Source organism: Paramisgurnus dabryanus, chromosome 6 (assembly GCF_030506205.2).
Source record: "Paramisgurnus dabryanus chromosome 6, PD_genome_1.1, whole genome shotgun sequence".
In the NCBI taxonomy this organism is placed as follows: domain Eukaryota; kingdom Metazoa; phylum Chordata; class Actinopteri; order Cypriniformes; family Cobitidae; genus Paramisgurnus; species Paramisgurnus dabryanus.
The window spans coordinates 9,820,540-9,847,558 of NC_133342.1; the positions used below are offsets into that span (position 1 = coordinate 9,820,540).

The window sequence follows — 27,019 nt, forward strand, 5'->3', positions numbered from 1 at the left end:
TTGGATTTCCGACACGCATTCACCACGACCAAGGAGGTGAATTTGAAAACCAACTTTTCTCACAACTCAGCAAGTTCTGCAATGTGGCTGGCTCAAAGACTACCCCTTATCACCCACAGGGTAACGGCCAAGTAGAACGATTTAACCGTACATTGTTGCAGATGCTTAAGACGCTCACAGACAAGGACAAGAACAATTGGAAGGATTCCTTAAATAAACTTGTGTTTGCCTATAACTGTACACGTACTGAAGTAACTGGCTTTTCTCCGTTCTATCTGTTGTATGGCCGCCCTCCAAGATTGCCTATCGATATGCTGTTCAATCTTCCTGCTGATGTATCTGGAGCTGGTCCTCAAAATTATGCTGATCATTGGAGACAGGGAATGCAAGAAGCATATGCTATTGCAAGAGAAAATGCTCACAAAGTGGCCCAGAGAAATAAGAAAAACTATGATGCCAGAGTTAGAAGCACAGTGTTAGATCCTGGTGACCGAGTATTGGTGCGAAATCTAACTCCCAGGGGAGGCACTGGGAAATTAAGAAACCATTGGGAAGACACAGTCCATATCGTAGTCAGACAAGTGGGAAAGGACATGCCTATCTATGAACTCAGGCCTGAAAATGGAAAGGGCAGATCACGAGTCTTGCACAGGAATCTCTTACTACCTTGTGATTACTTACCCATAGAAACTAAAGGACTTCCTATTGTAAAGCCACAGAAAAACAATGCCAGACCTGTTAAAGCAAAGAAAGATTCTGAAGGGAATACAGAGGAAGATGATGAGGATGATGATCACTTTATGGATATGTCACCTCAAGTCTCAGTTCGTGTTCCGTGTGCAGTGACTGAACAGGAAGAGATACACCATCTTGAAAAACCTGCAAGTGAAACAGCACAATGTGAGAAAAATGATGAATGTCAGGACACAGATATTAACCACTCACCTGAAATGGAGGAAAACTTGGATTTAGCTGAAGAGCAGCCAGTGGAGGATGTACCACAGTCCTGTATAAGTAATCCAGAAAGTGAAACAGGGTCTAGGCCTCAACGACCGCAAAGAGAGCGGCGACCACCAAAGATCTTTAGATATGATAGAATTGGGTCTCCTTCTTGTTATGGTCTCAATGCACTACCAGTTCAGGCAATGCCTCAAGTGTGGACATATCAGTTGCCACAATACTATCAACAGCCTTTCTATTTAAAGGGAATTTAAGTTGGTTCAGTATTATTTTGAAAGGTATACTTTGAAATCTGACACTACTTTCATTAAAGTATATGGACGAACCATATCATATATTTCAGAGTTAAAATAGTAGTTTATGGACTCAAAGGGACCTTTTGTTTAAGGACGTTGAACATTCAATACACAATTTGAAATGGTACAGAGTTTATTAACTTAAAGAGACTTTGATTTGGAGACTCTTGAACATTTGGTACAACATTTGGCTCACTTTACTCTCTGATTAGAGACTAGTGAGGAGTAGTGGCTCTACCACATTAACTGAATTTCAGGTACTTGTGTTGATGTCTGAACCCAAAACTGAATGTGTCAAAAGAGTTCCAGTCTGTAACCATTCTGCAAATGTTTAATTGCACTGTGTTGATGTTGAAACAAAAACTGAATGTATCAAAAGAGTTCCAGCCTGTAACCAATATTCATATGTTCAATGGGACTGAGATGTTGATATTCAAACAGTGAGTATATGCCAAGAGTTACCAATGGTATTGATGTTGGGGACAACATCTAATTTGGAGGGGGAGTGTGTAATGGGTTAAAATTAGTGGTATAAACTACTGCACCTTTATTTTTATACAGCTTTATTTTTTGGTTATTATTATTATTGTCACACTGTTACTGTGTTTTGTGAGTAATGCCATGTTTAGCTGTTGAGTGTAGTGACTGCAATATTGGAGGATTCCAGTAGGGGGCGTGGACAGGCTACTAGAGTCAAGCACGCGTTCCTTTAGTATAACAGAACAATACACTGACCAAGGGAAACGCAACATGTTTGTTTGTCTCTCACATATGTCCCCTTATTGCAGTGTGCTGTTTACATATGCGCGTTGTGCACGCTATACATTATGGTCAAGCATGCGCCCTTAAAATAGCATAATGAACCACGCGCAACGCGCCACTGACTTTAGACTAGTTTTTTTTGGTTAGTAGCGCAATTGTTTTTTGAAACTGCAAAATAGCATAAGAGATGGTTTGCGCCGCAACACGCCTCATTTTTGCGCTGAACCGCCCAGGGAGCGCAAGTTCATTCCCTAGTTTGCTGACGTGCATCTGTGGAGGGAAAAACCCAGCTGTGCGCCGGCGCAAAATACGAATGATACATGCGTCACTGACAAAGTCAATTGCGCTGGGTGCAAGATAGGGCCCGTAAACTGAAAAACTAAGCGGAGGAAGAAGATCCACAGTTTAAGATTAATGTTAAATAATTGTGTTGTTTTTCACTTGTATTGAAATTGTTATTTTTTTTATTAAAACCTTTAAAACCCGTTTTCTTTTAGTCATGGAAGTAAAAAGCAGGCTTGTAATTGCTTTAAATGTATGGCTATCCAATATCATCAAAAAATAATTTACAAGTATGTAAGATAAGGTTTGTACTCTAAAAATACTTTATTTGTAACAAACAGGAGATAAAGAATTTACAAACGGCTTTATGCGCGTTTCAGCACTTTGGACAGCGGTTTTTTTAGCAAAGAGTTTTTTAAGCATTACTTAAAAATGTTTCTCATCTCACCATATCCACAGGTACAGAGTCATCATATACAATAAATCCGTGAGGTAGTATAAAAAAACATTTAAAAACAGACGCATTTGTTCAAAGCAAAGCATTTATTTACTTACCAGGCTGCAGGTGAAGCAACTCTTTGCGCATTCTAACGTCTCATAATTAGTCCTCATTTATGTCCAAGAGATTCAATAATAATCTTTTACATTCAATCCTTTAATCTTTCATATTTAAAAGCATTTTTGTGCTGCTGCGCATTCATGTAGCCTACTTTGTGATAAGCAAACCCGCGTTGTCCTCCCGTGTATAGGTGCATTTTACTAATGCGCTCTTTAAATAACATAAAACACATTGGGCTCTATCTTACACCCGGCGCAATGCAGCGCAATGCGCGACGCAAGTGTCTTTCGCTAGTTTCCACCCTAATTTTCACGTTTAGCGCCGCGTTGTTTAAATAGCAAATGCATTTGCGCCCCCTTTTGCGCCCATGGGCGTTCTGGTCTGAAAACGAGGTGTTGGTTCAGGCGCATTGTTGGCGCGTTGCTATTTTGAGGCAACTAAAATAGACTACGCCATTGACCAACAAAAACCTGGTCTAAAGTCTAAAGTCAATGGCGCAATGTGTTTTATGTTATTTAAAGAGCGCATTAGTAAAATGCGCCTATACACGGGAGGACAACGCGGGTTTGCTTATCACAAAGTACATGAATGCGCAGCAGCACAAAAATGCTTTTAAATATGAAAGATTAAAGGATTGAATGTAAAAGATTATTATTGAGTCTCTTGGACATAAATGAGGACAGATTATGAGACGTTAGAAGGCACAAAGAGCTGCTTCACCTGCAGCCTGGCAAGTAAATAAATGCTTTGCTTTGAACAAATGCGTCTGTTTTTAAATGTTTTTTTTTATGCTACCTCACGGATTTATTGTATATGATTACTCTGTACCTGTGGATATGGTGAGATGAGAAACATTTTTAAGTCACGCTTAAAAAAACTCTTTGCTAAAAAACCGCTGTCCAAAGTGCTGAAACGTGAGAAGAGCCGTTTGTAAATTCTTTATCTCCTGTTTGTTACAAATAAAGTATTTTTAGAGTACAAACCTTATCTTACATACTTGTAAATTATGTTTTGATGATATTGGATAGCCATACATTTAAAGCAATTACAAGCCTGCTTTTTACTTCCATGACTAAAAGAAAACGGGTTTTAAAGGTTTTAATAAAAAAATAACAATTTCAATACAAGTGGAAAAACAACATAATTATTTAACATTAATCTTAAACTGGGGATCTTCTTCCTCCGCTTAGTTTTTCAGTTTACAAAGTCCGTCATCTAAATAGGGATTAGACATAGCGCCAGCGCAACTTGCTTTTAAAGGGGATGAGAGCTGTGACTCTCATTGGTTTACTGCACGTTACGCCCAAAATACTCCCATTACAATAGGACCTACCCTTTTCGACCATGCGCTTGGCGCAAAAACCATTTTTCCCGTCGTTAAATTAGCAAAAGTGGATTCGGACACGCCCATTTAGATGTTGCGCTGTGCGCTTTAGACAATGCGCTTAGATCGTTAAAATAGGGCCCATTGTGCCATTGACTTTAGACTTTAGAGCAGGTTTTTGTTGGTCAATGGCGTAGTCTAATTTAGTTGCCTCAAAATAGCAACGCGCCAACAATGCGCCTGAACACACCTCGTTTTCAGACCAGAACGCCCATGGGCGCAAAAGGGTGCGCAAATGCATTTGATATTTAAACAACGCGGCGCTAAACGTGAAAATTAGGGTGGAAACTAGCGAAAGACACTTGCGTCGCGCATTGCGCTGCATTGCGCCGGGTTTAAGATAGAGCTCAAAGTGAGAGTGTATATGGAGTGAGATTTGAAGGAAGAAGAGTGAGAGTAAGAAGAGAACGAGGAATGGGACAAAACAAATGTGAAGATGGGGACAGGATGAATTGTTTACCGCACTTCAGATTTCTAATTAAAGTGAAAATACTGAATATTCATATGTACTGTATATACAGTATTTGTGTACATAGGCTACATGCATTAGTTCTATGAAAAATTCCTGTGAACTCTATCGCACATAGATTATGCAAAGCATGGTTTTATATTTGTCTGTATTTAAATTTTATATTTATATCTGTGTGTAATCGGCATATTGATGCTTTAGCATCAGTGGTTGCATGAGTTATTAGCAAAAACACAATTTTTAAAAGAGACAAATAGTATTGAATCAAGTGTTTGCAAAAGATGCATGACGTTTTGCATGTAATGTGAGTGTTTGTGCTTTTGTCTTTAGAGTTTAGAGAAAAGGAGGTGTAGTTTTAAAATTTGCGTGTTGGCAATTAAAAAAAGAAACTAGTAACAGACACCATTTTAAAGGAACAATACTAGGCACAATACTAAAACTTCGAACTTCGATCCATGTCAAAGACTTGTGCGCGTGTGCATGCCATAGCATCACTGTCTTTTTCTATCTTTTTGATTATACAACAGATTGAAATTTTATGATTTTTGGTTACAATATTATACCCTAAGGACCTATTGTGTACCAGTTACATGTTAAGGACACAAAACAATTAACTGTACCTTAAAAGGAACAAACTAAGGTACAGAAATGTACCTAAAAAGGTATAACACTGTATTATGTTTTGTATATTTGTAAAGGTATCCAATGTGAACCTAGGGTGACAGAAAAGGTTTTTAACCATACATTTCAAATGAACTTTAAAAGTGTATAAGACTAATGTGCTTATTACAGTTTTTTTCAATCGCTAACAAGCGCTTACCCATACTTCAGATACTTTTTCTAAACACTTAACACAGAGTTCCACCTACAAAACACAATTGGCCAAATGGATAATTTTCTTCTCAAAAACACATTTTGTTAAATAAATACTAACTCTTCATTTCAAAATGGAACAAATCTTTCTCTGCACACAATAACTTTACCAAAACACTGGAAATCTGACTCAAAATGAAATTCTTCTTTCAACGAATAACACTTCTTTTCACTTCACAAGGTACATGCAGTCAATCAAAGTACACCAGGTTTCAAAATACTGGCTATTGTTGACATTACAAAAACTGCATAGACTTTTATGTTTCAGTTTTACAGGTATTTGCATGCAAAACATGCAATCCAACGTTTTTACGCTAAATGTCTTGGTTGGGAACTGTATGTCCACATGTACAGCAATGTTCCCAATTCAAAAGCAATCTAGTAAAAAGCAGTTTTCCCCTTACTCTTGACTACAGGAGGTAAAGTAGAAACACAATATAATAGAACAGAAAAAGTTTTACAGTATTGATCTTGTCATTTTTGACAAGAGGGTGGAAGACGTTGCATTATTTAGAGGGACAATTTTTTTACATATGCATTACTGTATGACCTTATTGACATGTCAAGTGAGAAACAATCCATGTAAAATGCAATACTTACCTGTTGGTTTGTTGAAAGATGCGTATAATGTAGGCAACCTCCTAAAATTGGGCTGAACTCTTTCACCAGCCTTTCTTACTGATATCAGTGAATTTCATCACTGATTACTGTTCTTGCAGCCCTTGGAATGCCACCACCACGCATTCTTACACCTCTACATTGCACTCTCATTGGGCCTGCTCTTCTCCCTGACCCTCCTCCTCTCACTGTCCTGCACCTCTCACTGCATCTCTCACTGCATCTTACACTGCTCCTGCACCTCTCACTGCAACTCTCATTGCACCTCTCACTGCCCTGCACCTTTCACTGCTCCTCTCACTGCTCCTGTACACCTCAACACTCCTGAACCTCTCAATGTACCTCTCACTGCTCCTGCATCTTTCACTGCACCTCTCACTGCACCTGCATCTCTCACTGCACCTCTCACTGGGCCAGCTCTTCTCCATGTGCCCCTTGCTTTTACGCTTCCTTGTCCAGACATTACAGTGTTTGTCTGTTTCTGTTTTCAAAAACATCACTCCTCAAAGTCCTTCTTTTACTGTATGAGTATCAATGTAATAGAAAAAATAACCTAAGCCAGACTGGAATCAGCTGTGGTTGGCCCAATTTACCCAACATAAAGGTTTTTATATTGTATCTAAGGTTTGGAATATTGTTTTTGCTATTGTGGGATGTTGTGTGTTAACATTTGTAAATACTACAAAAACAATCCATAATTTTGTTGGGAGGTATAGCTTGTCGGTTAAGAAAATTTAAGCATTGTGGAAATGTGTTTACTGACTGCATATTGTGTGAAAACGACATGAAATGAATGAATTGTATGGCCACAAAAGACCGATGCTGTGCTAATTGTGTTTAGAGTTTTGAAAATGTGACAACTGATTGGACAAACGCTTTTTAGCGACTGAAAAAAACTGTAATAAACTCACCTTAATAACACATCATATTTAATGTTGCACAGAGAAATAATACAGCTGAGCCTGCACACAAACATAACTTAATGTTTTTTTTTTCACAGATGATATTAAAAAAAACCTCTTCATCCACGTTTACTTCCCTGGCATTATTAGTAGATAGGATGCAGGAAAAGGAAACAATGAATAAATTCTTAAATGAGAAGCACTCACTGTTTGTGTGCTAAAGAAGAACTGATTTCCATACACAGGTAAATATTTTATATTTATATGTTTTAAACATAAAGCATTTGCATACAATGCAAAGCATTCTCCTAAAGCAATGGATTATACCTTGAGAGAATAAAGGGGCATTGTGCTACTGAAACTAATGTGGAATAAACCAAAGCCAAGTATGGGTGTGGTTGGGTTTAAGAAGTGATGAAGTTATTGAGATAATGAAGAGATGAATGAAGTGATGATTGACCATGAATGACAAACACCTGCTGTTAATAAACAAAATCACTAAAGAAAAGATGAACAAGAAGAGAAAAGACCAGCAAAACCACAAAAACTGCCAAAAAAATAAATACATTTCTTGGTGGAGCCACAGAAAAATCCTCAGTGTTTAATTTACAATGCTTAGTGTTTATATAGGTCCATGCTACAGAGTGTTAAAAGTAACACTGAAAATGCAATCCATGACTTTATCCTCTCTATCAACATCTCTGTTTGAAACCTAAAATTGCATTTTACATCTTACATCTTATTTGTAGTTATTTATTAACTTAGGTTTAGATGTTAGCTTTGTTTTATGTAAAGTCATCATTATGGTGATCAGTGTTTATTTTAGTTGGACTCTTGATTTTTAGCTTGTTCGCGGACGTCATGCCCATATATGTTGACTTTGTTTTATGTAGAGTCGCCATTATGGTGATCAGTGTTTATTTTAGTTGGACTCCTGATTTTTAGCTTGTTCACGGACATGGTCATGCCCACATGGTGCCTACATTGGCCTCACCAAGAAATGTTGGCTGGCTGGGTAACGTGTACAGTTGTATTCATTGTAAAAAGTGAAACTTAAAATATTACCTCAATAGATAATGTCACTTTAAGTGAAAATTTTAAGGTAAAAAATACTTTTAAAAAATATGAGATTTCCCACTGCAAATCATGGTCTTATTTATCCTTAACAAGAATTTTAATTGTCTGAGTTTAAATTCTCCTGTTTGTTTCCATGAGATCTCTTTATGGATTCAAATATAACACTCAGTCTTAACATTGGCATTTAAAATGTGTCAGTGCTGTTATAATCCTATTTGTCTCCCTTAAAGATATTAATGTGGATTTGATAAGAGAAGTTCAAATGAAAATATGAGAGGTGGGATTTATTGGTTTCCTGTGTATCGTATGTTATTTGTTTGCTGATCTTCCTGTTGCTTTCATTATAACCGAGCAGCGTGCAGTGATGCTGAAACATCAGAGAGGAGCTGTGACAGCAGTTATGAACATGAATTTGTTTGTGCTGTTTCTGCTGTCAGGTTGGTTTCACAATTTAAATCAGTTTTTAACAAGTATATGTGTGCAGCTGTATATATTTAAACATGTTCATTTTTACAGGGCTTCTGTGCAGCGCTTCTGGTCTTTGGCGAAAGTATCAGTACATAAACATAAGTATGACATGGGCTGAAGCTCAGAGTTACTGCAGAGTGAGATACACTGATCTGGCTACTGTAGACTCTATAAATGATGTGAACAGGATGCTGAACACAGTGAATGATGGGTACCGTGGATCAGTGTGGATTGGACTGAAGAGGGGGACACAGGATCGTTGGGTTTGGTCTAATGGAGAAAACACATTCTCCCAGTACAGTAACTGGGCCACAGGACAGCCAAATGGAAATGAATATTGTGTGTGTAGCTTTAATGGGTTTTGGCATGATATGCCATGTGACCGAGCTCTTTATCATATTTGCTACAATGGTGAGTTTTTTGTTATTTTTTATGTGTAATTTTGAACAAGAAAACTGATAACAAAGTTTTTCATCTGTCAATAGAAAGTACAGGATATGTAAAATTATCGACTTCTAAAAACTGGACAGATGCACAGAATTACTGCAGACAGAATCACACTGATCTGGCCACGGTCCGCAGCTCTCAGGAGCAGAACCAGCTTGATGCTCTTGGTGTATCTGGTGTATATGTCTGGATCGGTCTGTTCATGGACTCGTGGCAGTGGTCTGACCAATGGAGCCGCTTCTATAGAAACTGGGCAGCAGGATACACATCTCGGACTTCAGGATCTGGTGACTGTGTTGCCATGACAACAGCTGACTCTGGGAAATGGGTTCAGTACAGTTGTGATATACAGCGTCCTTTTATCTGCCATGGAGGTTAGTTTCTTTAAAAAATAAATGAAAACATTAGTCAGAATTCTGATGTTTATCAATGGCTTTTTTTACTTTTATTTCTTAACCCTCTATGGTACGCATTATGATATCAATGAGAATTTTTGTTTAAAATTATTTAAAAATTAAAAGTGCAATATATATAGAGTATATATCAGTATATATACACAGTATATATATATTACATTTATACAGAGACTTCAACAGGTAGGTCTATAAGACCGAATGCAATAAAATGTTTAAGATAATCAATTATTTACTATGATACTCAACTACTCTGAGACATGGAATATACACATTTGTGTACTTTTTACTTATTTAGTAGCCTACTGAATTTCTTTAAAATATTTTCATCTAATGCCACATCCACAATATATTTTAAATAATAAATACTTGTATTCAAATGAACCTAATATGACGAGATGAACTACACAGATGTCATCTATCAGTTAATGTACACATCTTGTCCTTTGACGTTCGCTCTGCTCTGTCCAGTGGATGCGGAATTTGAAGGAATTTAATGAGCTTAATTATATAGTAAAATTTAGCGCAGCAGGGACGTGCACAGGGAGGTTGCTCAGGTTGCCCGGGAACTGCCCATATGGCCTTCTTTACTTACCTTGCCCTTCCAAGGTGGAAAAAAGCAGCCTAGGCAGTGTTGGCGCCACAAACGCAATACACTGCAGGATTTTCGCCCTCCTATAAGATCATTAGCTTATCACACTGTACAACATAGGACCACCGATGAAGAGCTATGATCACAGAAATCGCGACGATTGTTTCACGATGGCAATCTTTCGTCTGGGACAGCCACACTGTAAAAATATCCGTAGAAATTACAATGTTATTGCAGCTGGGTTGCCGGTAATTTACCGTAGATTTAAATTTATTTTATTTACTGACAAGAGTTTGTTCAAAGTTAAATAAATTTTAAATATTAACAAGTCTTTATCTTTACAGAATAAAACTATACAATAACAGCATCGTGCAAAGCAATCTGGGAACCAAAAATCATCATCAACCTTTTTCAGTTTTTTGCTTCAGATGTTTTTTCCCAGAATGTTTTGCTTGATGCTGTTTTTTTTAGTTTTACTCTGTAAAGACAAAGACTCTGTAAAGACAAATTTTTAATGTTTATTTAACTTTGAACAAAATGTTGCCAGTAAAAAACATAAATTTAAATCTACGGCAACCCAGCTGCAATTTCTACAGAATTTTTTTACAGTGCAATAATCGTGCAGTGTATCCCGGGCTTTAGGGGGCATGCATTGCCCGGCCACTTGAGTCAGTGAGTGCGTTTACATGCGCAGAATAAGCGGATAACTATTAAAAATCTGCTTATTATAGAAAACTGTTTTCATGCGTTTACATGCAAATCCATAAGCCGGCTATGCAGTCAACTGCGTTTATATGGGACTTGGAGAATTATCCGTTTTCTCGCAGGCAGTGACGTCACCACCTACAGTACATAATAGTCCATCAAAAAGCCGACGGCATATCTGTCTTAAGCTATATTACTGTATCTCTTCTCGTGTCTGCAAAACCTGTAAATCAGGGTTCCTACAGGTTTCTTCAAGTTAAATTCAAGTCTTTTTAAGACCTTTTTAAGACCATTTATATAAAAAATTAATACCCATTTCACGTCCCTACCAGCAAACAAAAACTAAAATCCTTGAACTTGTGTTCATTTATTTTTCCGATGTGAAATGGGTAAAAGATGATAAGCCAAGCAGGTGTGAAAAAAAATTTCAGTAGGCCACAAGAAAGTTTGCCAAACAATGTTAAGTTGTTAAGGAATTTCTGAGATTTTATTTGATTTTTCCCGCTTCTCCTTTGCCTGTTGCTGTGTTGTGTTGCAGTCTATGGTTGTGGTGATCTTCATTTACTGAAGGCATCACGTGTTCGCAGTATTTTGTACTGTGACCCGGGACTGTGTTGCGTTCTCAATTATTGGATCCGCCACTCTTTATTTATACTACGTTATTAAACAAACAGAGATGCAAACACATGTATGTTCAAAAAAGAGAAAGGTAATCTAAGCCCTCACACCCAGGCAAATATCCAGATACTTAGGCTACATTGCCACCGACCCCTGCCATCCCTACCAACCTATGTATATAGAGTAAAATGAAATTCGAAAATCAAAAGACGCCGACATTAATTTGGAATATTCAATTTAACTTTTTATGTTAAACCAAAACTCTTATTGAACTATCTTGCACTTCTTCTTGCTTTACTCCTTCCTCTTCTTCCTGGCCACCTCCTGCAACGTAACCAGGGCCTTCCATCTGGCTGCATTAATTTATATTAATTTCACATTATATTTAATAAATCCAACCATAAATGAACAAAGCTGACAACGTTTGTCAAAGCATCACAAAACACTTTACTGTTTTTGCACTGACATATGAAGCAATACTTGTGTAGATGACCCCTTTTATCAAACTCTTTTGAATACAATAATATGTATAGTATATTAATGATAGAAAGTGCAGGTCTAGAGATTATAAATGTAATTGGTGTGTTATGGTTTATGTAGTTTTCTTTCCTTTTTAGATAGAGCAGAAGCAGTAAAAGTGCCTCTTTAAATTCCTCTCTTGCGGATTAAAAGAGCTTTATCCACTTATTATTTTAGATTCAAAAGTCTACTTGCTGTCCCAGTGAGTTTTTATATTATGTGAGTGAGTTTTATTATTGACGAACCTGGCACAGAGTTCAGCCAGGTTCTTTTCAAGGATGTGGAATCATTGGCGTTTTAGTTTATATGTACATGAGTAAGTGTAACTGTATGTGTCTATGTGTGTATATCTGTTGTTTGTTGTTTTATGGACCAAGACAGAGTGTCCTTAATAAAAAAAAAAAGATTATTATGTCTAGAGTCAGCTTGAGCTTTGCTCGTGCAATGGGCTTGACATTCACAATTCTTTTTTGCTACCATCTCTGTGATCTTTGAGCAAACTTTTTATATATATATAAACTTTTTAGATATTCATTAATAATAATATTATTAAACAAAGGGACGGAGAAAGAAACCGCAGCGCGTGGTCGTGACTTTCAAACCAAGCCAGTTGTTATCGCAATAGAAACGGAGGCACGCAGCTTGAAACTGCACGTGAACATTAGCGCTGACTGACTCTGATCACGGCCGTTTTCCTATCGACTCGGGTTTTACACATAAGGTAATCGGACCCGGTCCTCCGTGAAAACCTCTATGCATACATCTCTGCTCAAGTTCAGAAACATGTGACGCTGAACTCGCTTCATGTCGCACCCAATTCATCGAGAAACAGCGAGCACGTGAACGTACAGCAGACTCATCGGGAGAGACACGATGTGCTCGCAACCAAAATGCCATTAATAATAAAAAGCCGCAGGCGCCGAAAAGCGATGTGTTTGCATCCCTGATTTAATCAAAATGTGGTTGACAAAGAAACTTTTAAGGAAAAATATGGAGAAGTTACATACAGCACAATTTTTAAGACCCAGACATCAAAATTTAAGACTTTTTTAAGTCTTTTTAAGGTATTATTTCCAAATTCATAAATTCAATGCTTTTAAGGCTTTTTAAGACCCCGCGGGAACCCTGTAAATGTAACATAAGCTTCTATTTTAACAGTTTCTCTGCCAACTGCTTTAGTCCAGCGGAGACTTTTATGCATTACTTTGCACTCACTTCCGCGTGTGACGTTTATCTTTCATACGCGGAGACATGCGCACATGGACAAAACTGTGAGAAAGCCGGTTAAGGTGTTTACATGCCACGCGATAACGGCGTAATGAGCAAAAAACTACCTGTGCTGATCGGTTTTTGCTTACGCTGTTTATGGGCTTTACATGACCCCACGTGTTATCAGTTTATTAAGCATAATCGGCGTAAGACTGTGCATGTAAACGCACTTACTGTTTTACTTACTTCTAAAAATAATAATGAACATAATAATAAATAAAAAAATGTGCTGCAAATAAATTTGGTTATAATGAATACTGATTAAAATTGGGAGTATAATTAATAAAAAAATAATAATTAAAATACTAACCCACAATGCAATGCTAACATAGTCAGCCAGTTACATACACGCAGTCACTACATTGGAACAACACAAATTATTAAAGCTATCCCCAGTGTTTTGTCTGCACTGAAAGTTACTGTCACGTTCGGGGTCTTAATCGCCATGCATGAGAACGCCTTATGTGAATGTTGCCTTAAGGCAACATGCTTTTTTATTTTCTAACATATATTTGTTGATATATAATATAAATTTGTTTTAAAAACGTATTTACGTTCTAATGAAGGTGACATCAATTTTTTTGTAGGCATTCATCTGGATGAAAATTATTACAAAAATGCCCTTTTAGTTGGAGAAAATATGGCCCCATGTGCACATGTGCTAAAAGAAGCAGCAAAATAGACCGCCTGTGGGTCTTTTGTGCATTTTCATTGCATAGTATTGGAACTCTCCTTCCTTGAGATAGGATTGACCAATCAATTCACCATCATCAATTTAAAAAAAAAAAAATACTAAAATAAGCCATGTTACACAACACAGTACCATAGAGGGTTAAGTATACCTGGTAATCTTAACAGTGGCGGCCGGTGACTTTTCTTCTGAGGGGCATGAATAAAAATAATAATAAAAGAGACTCACTTTTACAAAATACTCGCTAGACAGTCACTTAACATTAAAATCTGATTACACATGAGATTAGGGGCCCTATTTTAACGATCTGAAACGCAAGTGCGAAGCGCAAAGTGCAAGTGACTTTGTGGGCGGATCTTGGGCGCTGTTGCAATTCAATAAGGGGTTGGTCTGAAGTAGGTTCATTATTCATAGGTGTGGTCTGGGCGTAACGTCAAATAAACCAATCAGAACGCTATCCAACATTCCCTTTAAACGCAAGTGCGCAAGTTCCGTGCAGGGTTGCTATTATCATGACGGATTTACCAGGCGCACACTAGGAGCGGTTCACAGCCGAGGAGACCGACGTTCTTGTAAGAGCAGTCAAAGACAGAGAAGTTGTTTTGTATGGGGATGGGAGAAATCCGCCCAAATCAGCGTCGGTTAAACAGGCGTGGGAGGAAATAGCCACAATTGTCTCATCAGCTGGCATCCCCAGGACGTTGCGCCGCAAGCGCTACAATGATGTCAGGAGACGGGGGAATCCCAAGCTTGCCAGCATAAATCGGCCACGCCGTGTAACAGGAGGTGGATCTGCCTCTACACAGACGCCAGCAGAGGACATCGCTGCGTCCACCCTCACCGCTGAAAGCCAAGAAACGCAAGCAGTCCAACCCCAAAGTACACTTACAAATCAAGTTCACGTACATTAAGGTTTCTTATGAAAACATTTGAATTATTAATTACATAAAATAAATGTAATACAGCCACACAACAAACGTATGAAAATATTTTAATCGTTATTTGCATGAGAATTTTTTAATGCAGCCACACAATAAATAAAAACTATCACCACAATGCTCACCACTATGATTTCCCTTATCTCGTGTGTTAATATTTTTTATTGTAACAATTTATGATTTGCAAAAATAACTGTTGCATCTGTGTAGATTAGATAAGCAAAGTGTGTGCGCGTTTTGCACGCTACACATTATGGTCAAGCATGCGCCCTTAAAATAGCATAATGAACAACGCGCAAATCATCAGTGACTTTAAACTTTTTTTTCTGGTCATGTGGCGCAATTGTTTTTTGAAACTGCAAAATAGCATCAGGGATGGTTTGCGCCGGAACACGCCTCCTTTTTTGCGCTGAACCGCCCAGGGAGCGCAAGTTCATTCCCTAGTTTGCCGACGTGCGTCTGTGGAGGGAAAAACCCGCTGTGTGCCGGTGCAAAATACGAATGATACATGCGTCACTGACAAAGTCAATTGCGCTGGGTGCAAGATAGGGCCCTAAGTGAGTATCTGGCAAACACGAGCATCTCTTTTATCATAACCCCCTACAAAGGTATCTGCAGCAGACATGTATTTTGACATGACGCGTAATGCACATAGGTTCACATGACACGCCGAACACATATTTTGACATGATAAGCCACAAACATGACGGGCTAAAAACATGTTCTGACGAGTTTCACATCAGAAAAAGAAATCACCGGCTGTCACTAAATCTAATAATATAGAGATGATATTTAATGTGTTCACACTGTGTTCTACATCAGGAAAGTTTATTTAAATAGAGCAAATAATGAGCTCTGCTCACTCTCATACCTTTTTTACACAGCGCCCAAACCTATTTTTCGCCCGTATCACTATATACATAAGAATATGACATGGGGAGAAGCTCAGAGTTACTGCAGAGTGAGATACACTGATCTGGCTACTGTAGACTCTATAAATGATGTGAACAGGATGCTGAATACAGTGAATGATGGGTACCGTGGATCAGTGTGGATTGGACTGAAGAGGGGGACACAGGATCGGTGGGTTTGGTCTAATGGAGAAAACACAATCTCACAGTTCAGTAACTGGTACACAGGACAGCCAAATGGAAATGAATATTGTGTGTTTACCTATAATGGGTTTTGGCATGATATGCCATGTGACCAAAATCGATATATTGTATGCTACAACGGTGAGTTTTTCATTCTTTTTAATGTATAAATGTGCAATTTTGAACAAGAAAAGCTGTTAACAGAGTTTTTATCTGTCAATAGAAAGTACTGGATACGTCAAATTATTCACTCCTAAAAACTGGACAGATGCACAGAGTTACTGCAGACAATATCACAGTGATCTGGCCACGGTCCGCAGCTCTCAGGAGCAGAACCAGCTTGATGCTATTGGTGTAGCTGGGCAATCGGTCTGGATCGGTCTGTTCATGGACTCGTGGCAGTGGTCTGACCAATGGGACCGCTACTATAGAAACTGGGCAGCAGGATACACATCTCGGACTTCAGGGTCTGGTGACTGTGTTGCCATGACAACAGCTGACTCTGGGAATTGGGTTCAGTACAGTTGTGATCTACAGCGTCCTTTTATCTGCCATGGAGGTTAGTTTCTTTGAAAAATAAATGAAAACATTAGTCAGAATTCTGATGTTTATCAATGGCTTTTTTACTTTTATTTCTTAACCTTCTATGGTACGCATTATGATATCAGTGAGGAAAGTTTGTTGCCTTAAGGCAACATTGTAAAGACTACATTTAGGTATTTGACATTTTATGCAACCAAAAAAATTATATATATACAGTACTGTGCAAAAGTCTTAGGCCACCACCACCACCACCAGACTTGTTGTTTTTTAAGTTTTAATGTCTATCCATATTTATTTTTCAATCAATTTTTTTAAGATACACACAGACAATACAGGAAATATGAAAACAAAACAATTCTTCAGGCATCAGTCAGTATTTAGTGTGACCTCTCTTGGTACGAAACACATCTTGAGCTTTTTTGAGGAAACTGATGTAATTTGATAAGAATTAGAAATTAGGTGTCATGATTCTGCCCTCTTGTCCTTGTTTTATTATTAGTCTTGAGGCAGGATCATGACAGGCCCATGTTTCGAGTGAAAGCACTGGCTTTGTTTATTTAAGCCATGTGCTTTCTGTCTCGTCTCCTGACCCCGCCCCTCGTTTCCTCGTTTATCTTCCCATTATTGTTTGATGCATGTCACCTGTTCCCCTCTTGATTTGCTCCCTTATTTAATGCTCTTGTGTTTGCTGTCCTGAGCTGGGGGCAAAGGATCCTGAGACAGAAGTTACAGGATTTGGAGTAGCAATACCAGGGCAACAAATTGAAATTAGTAGAAGAATATCAAACAAGTTAGGGGTTTACACTGTAGAAATGTTGGCAATATTGGAAGCATTGCGGTGGCTGGAAAAGAAGGACAGGTAAAGGCGTTGATATGCTTGGACTCCTCTTCAGTTTTAGGAAGTTTAAGATCGTTTCTATCAAAAAGTATACACGATATTATGTATGATGTACTGCAGCTAAGCACAAATATAGTCAGTAAGGGCAGTCAGGTCAAGTTTATGTGGGTTCCAGCACATGTGGGGATCAGGGGAAATGAGATGGCAGATAAACTAGCAAAAAGGGCATTATTGAAAGATACTATAGAATTGCAAGTTAGCCTTAGCAAATCAGAGGTTAAAAGCATAGTATGAGAGAAAATAAATCAGACAGCACCACAGCGGACGCTAGCGGTTTCCACCTCTTTTTTTTTATTTATCTAAAACCTGAGTTTGAGTGTGTGCGTTGCCTCTCTCCCCTGTGTGCTTCATCAACTAAGCAACTATAAGAGTGATTTTTCAGAGCAGCACGAGTAGAATTTGTGTCTTTGTCAAGACAGCCATTCTCTCATGTCACGGCGTGGTGTGTCTTTTTCAAGATGTCATTTTGTCCGTGCAGCTCTGGATGCGGCAAGTACATGGTTCCCAAGGATAATCATGATCTCTGACTCAAGCACACTAAAGGGCGATTTATACTCGTGCGTAGGTCCTACGGCGTAGCAGCGACGGCGTAGGTTCCGCGTCGGTTTTCATTTATACTTGTGCGTCGCCGTCCGCGTCGACGTGCAAAGACACGCGAAACCGCTGGTTGGCAGTAATCACGCGTGTAACCACAGTAGCAGCAGAAGTCGTCACAGAAGAAGAAGCTAAGCAAGTTAACCCACAAACGAAGAAAAAATAGCAACTTGTTGTGTATAATTTGAGAAGACCAGCAATGATGTAAGTAAATAAACAGCGACTTATGTTGCAGTTTTAGTTAAATCACTCCTCGACTTGGCTCATCTTTGTTTTCACCGTCTCAACCGGAAATACCTATGACGCAGTTTTTTTTACCTGACGGGAGGGGTTCTGGTGGACCAATCACAGAGCTTGCGGTCCGCGTAGGTCCGACGCGCTGTTAGGAATTTTGTGAGGTGCGCGTCAGGCTACGCAGAGCTACGCACAGGCTACGGATAGCCTACGCCGTAGCTACGGCGTAGCACCTACGCACGACTATAAATCGCCCTTAAGGCGGCATTAGTGGGGGGTTCATGCTCTCACTCGTGGATCTGCAGAGGCGGGTTTTGTTTCACCGGGAGCATCTCACCCCTTCTTCCAGTGTCGAGGACCGCCAGGGTGTGTGTGCGAAGCTCCGGAAGGATGATCTCCGCATCACAGTGCTGAATGGGTCGGTAGGTTTGTCCTCCGGCTCTCAGTGCCCCGATCCACAGCCAGTAGAGGTGCCAATGGAGACAGCAGACTCGTGTTCTACGACGCCTCCGGCATCCGTCGGTCCTCCCTTGGATCTGTCTCTCTCTTGCTGGTGGAGCTGCTAAGGGCTATGTTGGGATCCCTACAGTGGAGCGGGCGGTCGCGATGCAGCTGTGTCCAGCTATCGATGCCTCCTGGAAGGACAGCGCAACCCCTCAGGAGCTTTATATTAATAAATGGAGGAGAAAATTATAAACATAAGCAGCAGAAAACAGCGGCTAGATTTATCGTACTAGCGAGCGTAGTAATAATGTAACATATAGGCCTATATATATATATATATATATATATATATATATATATATATATATATATATATATATATATATATATATATATATATATATATATATATATATATATATATTAGGGGTGGGCGATAAACCGGTAGACAAAATTAACCGGTAGAAATTTGTCAACCGGTAGAGATTTTGGACTATCGTTTCTATCGAGGTTACGTGCCCACGTCACGCTCCTGTGCGTGTGGTCGTGAAAACGTAACGTTTGTACACGTATTTAAGCACTGCAGTTTTAAAACAAGTTATTTTAAGCCATTGAAACACAGACAACAGATCTGTATGCGTGCGTTCTTTCTGTGTGTCAGGAGCGGACAAGTTGCGCAACCGCTGCTCTTTCTGTCTGTGAGGAGCGCGCAAGTCGCGCGACCTCTGCTTATTAAGCTCGTGATCATTTTTCCCGCTTTATTGGCCTTAAATACACATATGCGTCAAAATTCCCGTCTTTGCAAGCATCATCATAAACACGACCAGTAAGGTCTTAAGAGAAAGTAAACAGCTAAAAGAGAAAGCGCATGTGTAACAGTGTATTGGATCCGGACTTTGGTCTTAAAGGGGAAGTTACCTAATTTTGCTCCTGTCTGTCACTCGTGTTAATCAAACAGCATTGAGAAAAAAATCTCTCACTGCTCCTGATTAAATCACTTTTCTACCTTAAATAAAAATATATATAGGCCTATACATACATGAATAATTATTTATTATCATTCTTATTGACTGTGTATCTTCAGAGAGCTTGAGTTTTGTTTGTTTTTATCTTCTTTCTATGCTTGTATATGTTTTTTGTGAGAATTATGAACATTTCTATGGTATTTAAGATTAAAACCTTATTAAAACATAAAAAACTCTACCGTGATACATATCGTTATCATGATATAAAATGAATCCTATCGTGATAGAAGATTTTGGTCATATCGCCCACCCCTAATAAATATATATATATAATATATATATATATATATATATATATATATATATATATATATATATATATATATATATATATAAAAGGGTGCTAAGTTAATCTAATGTCTGCAGACTCCCAAGGGGTTGATAAAACCATAGGAGAGAGCCAGAGCCATAGTTGATTTTATATATTATATAATAGGTACAATGTTATACCATTTTATGGGAATTAAAACATATATATTTATACACGGATAAGTAGATTAAAGGGGGGTGGTGGTAGTTGGTCTCCCATCAGCTGGGTATCACTTTAAAGGAAGGCCGGTAGATCAGCGGTGTGATGACCTTAATAGCAGCCGGAACTGGGTCTGTTAGTCTCATTGTCCTCTGGATTGAGGATGAGACAGGGTCAGGGAGAGAGAAAAAAAACCCCTGTTAGCATAGGGGCTGTTCGCATGTAATGCAAGTGTCACACAGTGTTGTGGTTTAATATCCGCTTGGTTCCAGACAGACTATTGCAGCATAAGTATATTACCCAGACGAGTTATGTGAATGCTTTTTTCCAGACACGCTAACTATTGCGGGATAAGTATATTTACTAGACAAATTATGTGAATGCTTTGTTAAAGCAGACATATCATGCTTTTAAATCTGTCCTTTTTACATACAAATCATTTATTTGAGGTCTATATAAAGTGAAACTGCAATGCTTGGGTCTGAATTCCTCATTATTATAGCCACACAGGCCCCCTTTCTACCCCTTTTCTGATGTGCATCTGAGAGCAACTTGATTAATCCCGGGTTGATGACCACATGCGACATCCGCAGGCTGCAGCCTTCGGATTGAGAAACAGCACTGCTGTGACAACAGTGTACTTTACTGTTTTTAAAGTTATTTATAGCTTACCGAAGTGCTTTGCTCGTCGTCTCCAAAGATAGAAGTAATTGACCCCTCAATCAGACGAAGTCTATCGGCAAATCCTTCTTTATACTGGCGGAGATTGGTGAATTAGTTATCCTTGAAGTGCTTCACGCACTAAAAAATGAAATTTCTGTGAAAAATAAAACCAGGCACAGGTTCAACAACCGAACATTTTGATTTACTCTCTCGTAACTTCTGCATCCTTGAGCTTGGACTACAATATCGCAGCGAGAAATTGAAAATGGCGGATTGCTGGTAGTGTTGGGCTGGGAGTCGAAGTCCTTTTTTGGCAGTTCCGCTGCAAATACTGTGACGTAGTTGTTCAAAAAACGTAATAGATAATAGAAAAATCAGAACAGGTTGGAAAATATGACCAAACCAGAATATAAAGATATCAACAAAGCACCTGAAGAGACTAATTTCAACTTTTATGTACTTCTAAACACTACAAATATACAACAAAATGCATTTAAGAGCTAAGAAAGTGGATTTAGCATGATATGTCTCCTGTAAAGAGAAATGTCTTTAGTTTAGATTTAAATTGATCGATTGTGTCTGATTTCCGAACGTTTTTTGGGACTTGGAAAGTACACAAACAGAAATGAATCAAGACAAATATTAACGCGATAATGGGGATTTGGTGAGTCAATCGCATAGTTAAAAGACCTACACTGATAAAAATGGGGATGTTTTTGTCCACTATGGGGTGCTGTTGAGTTTTAATTTGGCCACAACTTTCTCTGTGTTTCAGCAAATGGATGATTTTTGGTGACAAATCTTATTTTGACACATAATTTGGGAAAATGCTTTGAAAATTGTTCAAACACTCAATACACTGTTGGAAACTTCACAACCCTTTCGTTATGTTCGTGATGAAAACATCAACTAAATTAAACTGCTGTAACAATCAGATACTTTTTTTTCATAAATCTGCATAAACCGAGTCCTAATCAAAATGTTTAAGAAAAAATCCAGGATTTTTACTCTTCAGTTGACAATGATTTTTTTTAAAACTCACTCAAAACTTTGGGGAAAAACACACACACACATTCTGGTTTCCATGTTTTGTGGGGACATTCCATAGATGAAATGGTTTTTATACCTGTACAAACTGTATATTCTATTCCCAAACCCTAACCCCAATCATCACAGAAAACCTTCTCCTACTTCAGATTTTTTTTTTCAGACTGTTTGGTTTATAAGCTTGTTTCCCCGTGGAGACCTCAAAATGTTCCCACAAGGTCAACAAAATACTGGTATTCCTGTCAATGTGATAATTACTAGGTTCACACTCAGACAATTACTTATTGCTCTCTTTTAAAGATCGGATAGGGGGCACTATACAAACTTTCGCCCTGGGCCCCCAATTTGCTAAATCCGCCACTGTATAGAGGAAACATCAGCACTGAGAAGTGATGCATCTGTTGATGTTGAGGATAAAGTTGATGGTGTAGCTGGGAAAATAATCGAAAAAAAATCTGAAATTACCTGTGAAGTACGTTTTACCATTTCACTGCTAGCATATTAAAAGAGGTCACTATTAACAGCTCAGCTCAGTGAGAGAAATTCACTCTACCTTCATAACAAGAACAGGATAGGACCTAGAACTTATCCCTGTGGTACGCCATATTTAACCGGGGCATGATATGACTCTGCCTCATTTACATAAACAAAGTGATAGCGGTTGGTTAGATATGATCTATGAGCGGTCTAATAACTGCCAGTTTGAAAGCTGTTGGAACGTATACTAGTTCTAACGATGAGTTAAAGATAATTAGTACTGGGTCTGACACTACAGGGAATACCTCTTTTAGTAATTTTGTGGGAACAGGGTCTAATATACACAATGATGATTTAAATCTCGTTTAAAAACATATTTCTATTCCCTGGCTTTTGATGCACTATGAGAGCTGCTGTGGTCTTCGTTGTCGCTGTCATTGTTGGTGTTATTTTATACTCTTATAACTGTAAAGCACTTTGGTAGCCTTGATGTTGTCTAAATTGTGCAATATAAATAAAGTGGATTGGATTAGATGATTTTATTAATTTTGAGAGCTCTTCTATTGTAGTAGTTTTAAATGATTCAAGTTGTTCATGTGGTTATCTAGTGCCCAATGTACTATTGGGTAAAATGGTGGCCGCTTGCATAGCTTCGATGTTTTCCCTAATAGCCATAATTTTGTTAGTGAAGAAGTTTATGAAGTCGTTACTAATGTGTTGGAGTTTAATATCGGTTTCTGTTTGTTCTTTGTTTCTAGTCAGTTTCGCAACTGTACTAAAGAGGAAACGAAGTTTACTAAGCGTCTTTGTTTGTGTAGTCACCCTCGGTCCCTGGGCACCTGGAAACAGCTTCCCAGCCTGTCACGTTGGCTTTTACGCATGATCCGCCTTGGCTAGACAATTCGCCCATTCATTTTACCATTCAGGTTGTCTCTCTCTCTCCCTATGTCTTCATGAAAGTAGTGGAGGGGGTTACGTATGTAACCCTCGTTCCCTGAAGGATGGGAATGGAGACGTCACATCTCGTCGCCACAGTTTACTGTTCCACTGCTTTCAGGGATTGACCAATCAATTCGGCATCTCAGTTTTTAAAAAATATAATTGGAGGCAACACAGTACCATAGAGGGTTACGTATACCTGGGAAGCTTAATAAAATAATATTTCATTAGATGATATTTAATGAATTCACACTGTGTTCTACATCAGGAAAGTTTATTTAAATAGAGCAAATAATGAGTTCTGCTCACTCTCATACATTTTTTTACAATGAGTTAATTTCCTTTTTTTTTCACAGCGCCCAAACCTATTTTTCGCCCGTATCACTATATACATAAGAATATGACATGGGCTGAAGCTCAGAGTTACTGCAGAGTGAGATACACTGATCTGGCTACTGTAGACTCTATAAATGATGTGAACAGGATGCTGAACACAGTGAATGATGGGTACGGTGGATCAGTGTGGATTGGACTGAAGAGGGGGACACAGGATCGGTGGGTTTGGTCTAATGGAGAAAACACATTCTCCCAGTTCAGTAACTGGTACACAGGACAGCCAAATGGAAATGAATATTGTGTGTTTAGCTATAATGGGTTTTGGCATGATATGCCATGTGACCAAAATCGATATATTGTATGCTACAACGGTGAGTTTTTCATTCTTTTAAATGTGCAATTTTGAACAAGAAAAGCTGTTAACAGTGTTTTTATCTGTCAATAGAAAGTACTGGATACGTCAAATTATTCTCTCCTAAAAACTGGACAGATGCACAGAGTTACTGCAGACAATATCACAGTGATCTGGCCACGGTCCGCAGCTCTCAGGAGCAGAACCAGCTTGATGCTATTGGTGTAGCTGGGCAATCGGTCTGGATCGGTCTGTTCATGGACTCGTGGCAGTGGTCTGACCAATGGGACCGCTACTATAGAAACTGGGCAGCAGGATACACATCTCGAACTTCAGGATCTGGTGACTGTGTTGCCATGACAACAACTGACTCTGGGAAATGGGTTCAATACAGCTGTGACCAGAAGTTACCCATTATCTGCTATGGAGGTGAGTTAACAGTATTATACATGACATTGCAGTATGATATGCAAACTATCATACCAGAAATAATTTAAAGCCATTTCAGAGAAATGTTTTTAAACACATTATTAATTGGAAGAAATGTATCGCTGAAAAATGTTACAAACTCTTGTATTGAATTTTGGAGCTACACTGTTAAACAGTTTTCACCAATTCTAAGTTTGGGATTGTTTGGGTGGGGTTAAAACAGTGGCTCGATGACGCACCGGAGCCACCAAGCATGGCCCCGCCCCTAAACCCAATCACAAGCATCTATTCAGGTTGTAGTGGTATTTGAAAGTCAAAAGAGACTAAATGCTGTCCTTATATCGGACTTTACACTTTATACTTACTGTATAGTTTAATTAAATACAATACTAATAAAACATTAATGGACCTGATTATAATATGTAGTCATTCATGCATTTACTGTTTTGAGTATAATATTTACTTTGTATTTCCTTAGAAGACAAGCAGACGGTCAGATCAAACGTATCCTGTGATCAAAGATGCAGCTTGAATGATCCTGCAATGCAGACAGCTATTTTGAATGAGGTATGTGAAACATTTAAATCTAGATGTGTATTATTTATGTTTAAAAATATACATTTGGATCCTTAATTCACAGTATCATAACAAGCGTGTATAAGGTTAGTAAATGTAGCCAAAAACTGTATTTGCTGGTCTTCCAGATCAATGAAAAGTTGAACAGCTTGGGCCTGGAAAGCTACAAAAACATCGCCTGGATAAAGGATTAAAGTGGAGAGATTAATTGTACAATGACGTCAAACATTACATGTGATGGGAACTAATCTTCAAAGTAAAGGAATATATGAAGAGCATAGATACAAGTGCTCCTGAGTTTTCTTTTAAAGTTTTCTTCTTAATCTGAACTATCCAACCGTGGCACTGGATAAAATCCTGCAGGACAATAAAGATATGGTGCTTCTATAATATTTAATGGATGCATTTTTGCTGATGCTATGCGTTTAGCTTTAAATTCAGTCAGATTTAATACGTATTAAGTATTTGTGTTTGTTTGCAAAATGTGACTTTAAATTTCAATAAAATAATAAAAAATTTAGTGTTTTTTTATATTTCAATTCATAACCAGTGCTTTAAGTGGCCCAAAAGAGGTGCCGGTACTCTAATGTTTTTTATTTTATTTTTTTATTTTTTGCTGACTGGACTCCTATATTGAAGGGGTTTTGTATTCAGCAGTCAACATACGACCTTGTAAAAAATAATAAATCCTTTTATAAATTTGTGGATTTGCTTGAGCTAGAAATAGCTACTGAACATAAATAAAATGTGCAAAAGGATTTTGAAAAAAATAGTATTAGAAAGAGCTACTGTAGAAAGAGCTTTTGAACATTAATAAAATGTGCAAAAGGTAGATATGTGAGTACATTTTCAGCATGGTTAAATGCTAAAACTAGTTGTTCAGATAGAAAGAGCTTGAAAAAAAACTTTAAAATGACACCAAGACCATGTCTATGGGGTCAAGAATAACAAAATACTGGCCATTTGAAACTCTTAAGTCATTTATTTTGTCCCATTGTTTTCCATTTTGCGGGTGGTAAAACTACTGTGCACGTCGTTCAAATTCATTGAAATTTCGTTTACGTGTAGTTTAGCTATTAAACTAAATATATATTACAATTTCAAGAATGTTTTCTGCACATCGCCTGAGGAAATCCGAAATTGCGTCGAGGGGAACCAAACTGACAGCCGCGACAGCGGAGATTATCACGTACCTACAAGGCTTGCGTCTGACCTGCAGCTATCATTCTGGCTTGGTGGGATGTCAGCGAGTCCTCTGATTCTGACGGTGTTCTTTTACTACTCAGAGTCTTAAACAAGGTGGGCATATTACGTGTTCATTGTATTTTCATTTTAACCGAGCAGCTATGGTTGCGCGTTTCACACAAAAACACACACCTCTCCAGAGCACATTGACACTGACTGACGGACGCATGCGCTTTTAACTTATAAACGCAAGGGTGTATGGGTAATGTAGTCTCTGCTCTCGGTGGGACGAATTAGGAAGCGTACATTAAGGGCGCTCTGAAAAGCGGCAGCGCAGCCAAAGGATTAAATTAAACCTCTGATTTTTAAACAGATGTGCAAATGAGCGTTCCGGTACGCTAAAAGCACGTTCTTGGCGCACGGAGAGGTGGTGGTACGCTCAAGAGCTATTTTTAGAAGTGGCGGTACTGAGTACTGGGGCGTTCCGGCCCACTTAAAGCACTGTTCATAACTATATAACTGCATGTAAAAGCAGAGTTAAAGAAAGCAGTGTTATTTTCTCTGCAGTGAGCCGATTCACTCTGGTTTTGACTTGTAAACAAGCAGCTACTATTATTTTGATTACAAGAGATCTGTGAAAGACTCTTTGTCCTATTAAAAACCAGCTATGGTGATCCTGCTATTAACAATCCCTGATCACTGAAATCACAATCAAGTTATTATAATCAAGTACATTCAAGTCAAGGGCAGTGTACTAAGAGTAAATAAATAAAAATATTCTGGGTTAAAACAAAAGCTCAATCAACAATATTTGTGGCAAAATGTCAATTACCTAAAAAAAGTGATTACATTTGAAAATGTGATCGCAGTAA

The 27,019-nt window shown here is 38.4% G+C and overlaps 1 protein-coding gene across 3 annotated transcripts; it reads left to right on the top strand.

The window, feature by feature from the left end:
- Positions 1-8,544: 8,544 nt before the first annotated feature.
- LOC135744285 (macrophage mannose receptor 1) lies at positions 8,545-25,531 on the top strand. Of its 3 annotated transcripts, none has more exons than XM_065262302.1 (9): positions 8,545-8,619; positions 8,699-9,061; positions 9,136-9,471; positions 15,727-16,077; positions 16,160-16,495; positions 23,626-23,976; positions 24,051-24,386; positions 24,865-24,953; positions 25,091-25,531. In XM_065262302.1, the coding sequence occupies exons 1-9, from the start codon at positions 8,547-8,549 to the stop codon at positions 25,154-25,156; spliced, it is 2,301 nt and encodes a 766-aa protein (XP_065118374.1). In that variant the 5' UTR covers positions 8,545-8,546; the 3' UTR covers positions 25,157-25,531. The 3 variants fall into 3 exon arrangements, with proteins under 3 accessions (XP_065118374.1, XP_073671018.1, XP_065118375.1); XM_073814917.1 differs by having other exon boundaries at positions 24,868-24,953; XM_065262303.1 differs by lacking the exon at positions 15,727-16,077.
- The last annotated feature ends 1,488 nt before the right edge of the window (positions 25,532-27,019 follow it).

Coding starts and splice junctions, on each gene's coding strand:
- LOC135744285 (XM_065262302.1), top strand. CDS start 8,547: ATGCTGAAACATCAGAGAGGAGCTGTGACAGCAGTTATGAACATGAAT. Junction 9,472..15,726: donor TCCTTTTATCTGCCATGGAG/GTTAGTTTCTTT, acceptor TTTTTTACACAG/CGCCCAAACCTATTTTTCGC. Junction 23,977..24,050: donor ATATATTGTATGCTACAACG/GTGAGTTTTTCA, acceptor ATCTGTCAATAG/AAAGTACTGGATACGTCAAA.